The 3,533-nt window shown below is 53.9% G+C and overlaps 1 protein-coding gene across 1 annotated transcript; it reads left to right on the top strand.

Annotated features, from left to right (window-relative positions):
- Nucleotides 1–2,169: 2,169 nt before the first annotated feature.
- B0T26DRAFT_756971 (uncharacterized protein) lies at nucleotides 2,170–3,116 on the top strand (the record flags this gene model as incomplete). Its single annotated transcript, XM_060446188.1, has 4 exons — nucleotides 2,170–2,454; nucleotides 2,568–2,708; nucleotides 2,809–2,885; nucleotides 2,936–3,116. The coding sequence occupies 4 exons, from the start codon at nucleotides 2,170–2,172 to the stop codon at nucleotides 3,114–3,116; spliced, it is 684 nt and encodes a 227-aa protein (XP_060290271.1).
- Between the last annotated feature and the right edge of the window lie 417 nt (nucleotides 3,117–3,533).

Here is a 3,533-nt window from a genome sequence, read left to right as displayed (position 1 = left end):
GGAAAACCCGGAAAATTGGGCCCAAAAATGGCTCAACCAATGGGAAATATTTACAAATATGCTAATTAACCTGACCCTCAATTTGGCCTGAATTTGACCTCCAAAATGGCTTATTTGCCTGCAAATACGGTTTTCCTTATTTGATTGATTTGACATTTATTTGGATTGGTGCCAGCGCTGTGACAAGGTTGCCAAGGAAACCGCCGGTGTCACCTGCGCGACCGATGGCAGGTTGCCGAGGTGTTTACCCACTATTTCCAGAACGGAGAGTGCCACCAGATCCTGGTGGCCCGTGAGAGCCTTCTTGACTATCCGAACAAGGGCCGTGAGCTGATCCGGAACGCCCAAGACTTTGCACGGTGTAAGCCGTACGAGCTGTTAGCTCTGTTGGGTATTAACTCAAGGAGGAGGAGGAGGAGGAGGAGGGGGCGGAGGCGGAGGCCTAGATCTTAGTGATCTAATTTTGTACTTTCCTCTTTTCCCTAAGTTTCACAAAGGGATCCTATTTACGGGACACATAGATCAATCAAACAGAGCAGTTTACACCAAGGTCAGAAAGCCCCAGGAACAGCATGCAAAATGACTAACGTCTTTCTACGGCTACTAAAAAATCTGCCAGCATTTTCCAGCGGCAAAGGTCTGGTCATTCACTCACATTCCCCATTCAATTTCCTCCTCTTTCCCTCCCCTATCAACTCGTCCTTCCACTAGAAACTCCCCGACACAGGACTGGCTTACATGCCTGCTCGGTTAAAGCCCACCCTCCGCCCACTAAGCCCGCTTACGACTCCGTGCGAGCCCAGGGCTAGTCTTTTACTATGCTCGCCGATATCCAAGCTTAAATACACAGGTTCTTGCGCGAGCCGCTAGTAACCTCTGCCTCTGCCTGGGGTAGAAAGGAGTTTAGCCGTTCACATACGAAGATAATGCAATCACCAACCTTTTCGTCCACATCGTAGATGTTCCTTCTCTCCCCCGAGTCTTCTCTTCCCTCAGTAATTATTCTCCTCCCATTAGATGCTGCCTGCCCCTACTTCGATCTAGTTGCTTTCCGTTACTATCCCCGGTGTTGAGCGCTGTCTGCCTGGTCTATCTCGGGCTTCGCCCTCGCCTACTATTTACAGGCGCGGACAGCGGTCCCCAAGACCATCAGCGCGAAGAAGTCCATGTCTCGATAGCGAGAGGCAGAGGGAACCTGCGCCTCGTTCTGCTCTCGCCACTCCTCGCAGTCCCCAGCCAAAGACGTTGCATCGTCGCCTTCCTCCCAGCGAAATTTTACCTATTAGGATGACTCGAAGGCCTAGCCGCCTCACGACCTGGGCGGTACTCCAGTAGCCGAGGACGTTGGAAGGGGTCAACAGCAGCTTGGGTCCGGGACACCCGGCGTACGCAGTATCCTGAACTCATCCGGACAGCGTAGAGCCCTAATCGGGTCTTCGTCGTTAAAACAGCACTTGGCCGACGAAGGAAGTCTTCAGCGGCAAGCGATGGGGACTGGGCGGGCGGCATGGAATGACTTGCCTCCCCGCCCCCTGGGGCATCAGACTGGAGGGGGAGGGGGGGTGGGGGTGGGTAGCAACATCTCAAACTGGCAATCCACATACTTCGTCTACAGATCAGGGTTCTCCCTTAGCAGCCAATCGTCCTCATCCGCTCAGTGCGGCGAGGCGAATGCTGAAACCTAAGTCTCCAATGGTGGCGAGCTTAAGCCGGGCCTGGTTCCTGCTCGATGACTGGCTCCACAAGTGGCTAGGCTCAGAGGAGGGTAAGAGCCTCTGCGCACAGACTCTGGAGAGCATCCGCAAAGCACAGATTCAAGAACTGACAGTTTGGGGTGTGACGACTTTGCTGTATTGCAATAGGCTTCTCGGGTGTGGTCTGGACAGGTTTTCGGAGCCTCCTTGGGGCGCATACTTGTGGGACTTTGGCCTTGTCTTGAGAGGCCAGCCTGTTTCGTGTTACGGAGTGGCATTTGAGCCGGTGGTCGACCAGAAACGGTGGGTCTCTCCCTCCTCTTCCCGACTTGGATACAATTCCTAGATTGACGAGGATCACCCACCTGTCACTAATTGCCACCTCTTCCACCAAAGTCAAGTATATCACTCTAGACTCTTTCCCGGCACTCTTATTTCCCATTTTTCAGCTCGCAAGTTCTCCCACCTAGTCAGAATGGTAATCCATCCGGTGGATGTACGTCCCTTCGACGGTGGTAGAAAAACAACCGCCAACGGGCCCTCTTCCTGCGGGCTCTTCGCCGTCAACTCGCCCAACTTGACGTACACGGAATCGGAAATCCGGTCCAAGTACGCCTACCATACCACCATAGTCAGCCAGAACGGCGACGACAGGTATGTTGCCACGCCCAAGGAGACCGTCTACAACTTCAAGGTCGACCGCAAGGTCTCCAAGGTCGGCGTCATGCTGGTGGGCTGGGGCGGCAGCAACGGTTCTACCGTGACCGCCGGTATTATTTGCCAACCGCCGTGGCCTCTCTTGGGAGACCCGCGAGAGCCCACCATCTGTTAATTACTACGGATCCGTCATAATGGGCTCTACTATAAATAAAGCTCGGAACCGATGCCAAGACCCTCAAGGACGTCAACATCCCCTTCCACGACGTTCTACCCATAGTCCACCCCAATGACCTTGTCATTGGTGGCTGGGATATTAGCAGCCTGAACCTCGCTGCCTCCATAGACCGTGCTGCCGTCTTAGAGCCCACCCTGAAGCGTCCTTGTCCGTTGGGAGATGGCTGAGATGGTGCCTCTACCTAGCATCTACCACCCCGACTTCATTACTGCCTACTAGAAGGATCAGGTCGATAATCTAATCTCTGGATCTAAGTCCTGCACCGAGCATGTTGAGCGTATCCGCAAAGACATTCGGTAAGAATTTCCGCCGGAAAACAAACTCTTGAGTGACAGTAGTACAATAGCGACTTCAAGGCGGCCAATAACATGGATAAGGCCATCGTCCAGTGGACTGCCAACATGGAGCACTACGCCGACATCATCCCCGGCGTCAACGGCACGGCGGAGAATATTCTCAGGGCCATCACCGACGGGCACGAGGAAGTCTCTCCCTCGACCGTGTTCGCAGTAGCCTGCATCCTCTAGGGCACAGTTCATCAACAGCTCGCCGCAGAACACATTCGCAGAAGTAGTTCTCGTCCAAGGAGATCTTGAAATCCAATGTTGTAGATGATATGGTTGAGGCCAACAGCGTACTGTATGCCCCCGGCGAGCACCTGTCACCCCACCCGGGATACCCGTGATTAACGCGCTGGCCAAGCAGCACAGTTGTCTGACTAACATCTTCCGCGCCTGCGTCGTGTCTCGATCCAGAGGAGTCTGACATGACGCTTGGACGCTGAGCACAAGTTTTATTGACGGCAGCTATTTGATGTGGAAGGGCTACGTTGCAGAATTTTCACAAAATCTCACGGTACGCCTTCCGCCCATACTGCCGCCCCTGCCTGTTCCGAGCCGACATCCTCTCCACCATCTAGTCACCCGGGATCATACTAGTCCTTG

The sequence above is a fragment of the Lasiosphaeria miniovina genome (assembly GCF_030549165.1).
Source record: "Lasiosphaeria miniovina strain SMH2392-1A chromosome Unknown B0T26scaffold_8, whole genome shotgun sequence".
Classification (NCBI taxonomy): Eukaryota; Fungi; Ascomycota; class Sordariomycetes; order Sordariales; family Lasiosphaeriaceae; genus Lasiosphaeria; species Lasiosphaeria miniovina.
The sequence above is the reverse complement of the archived record's forward strand: the minus strand, read 5'-3'. Positions and strand labels throughout refer to the sequence as shown.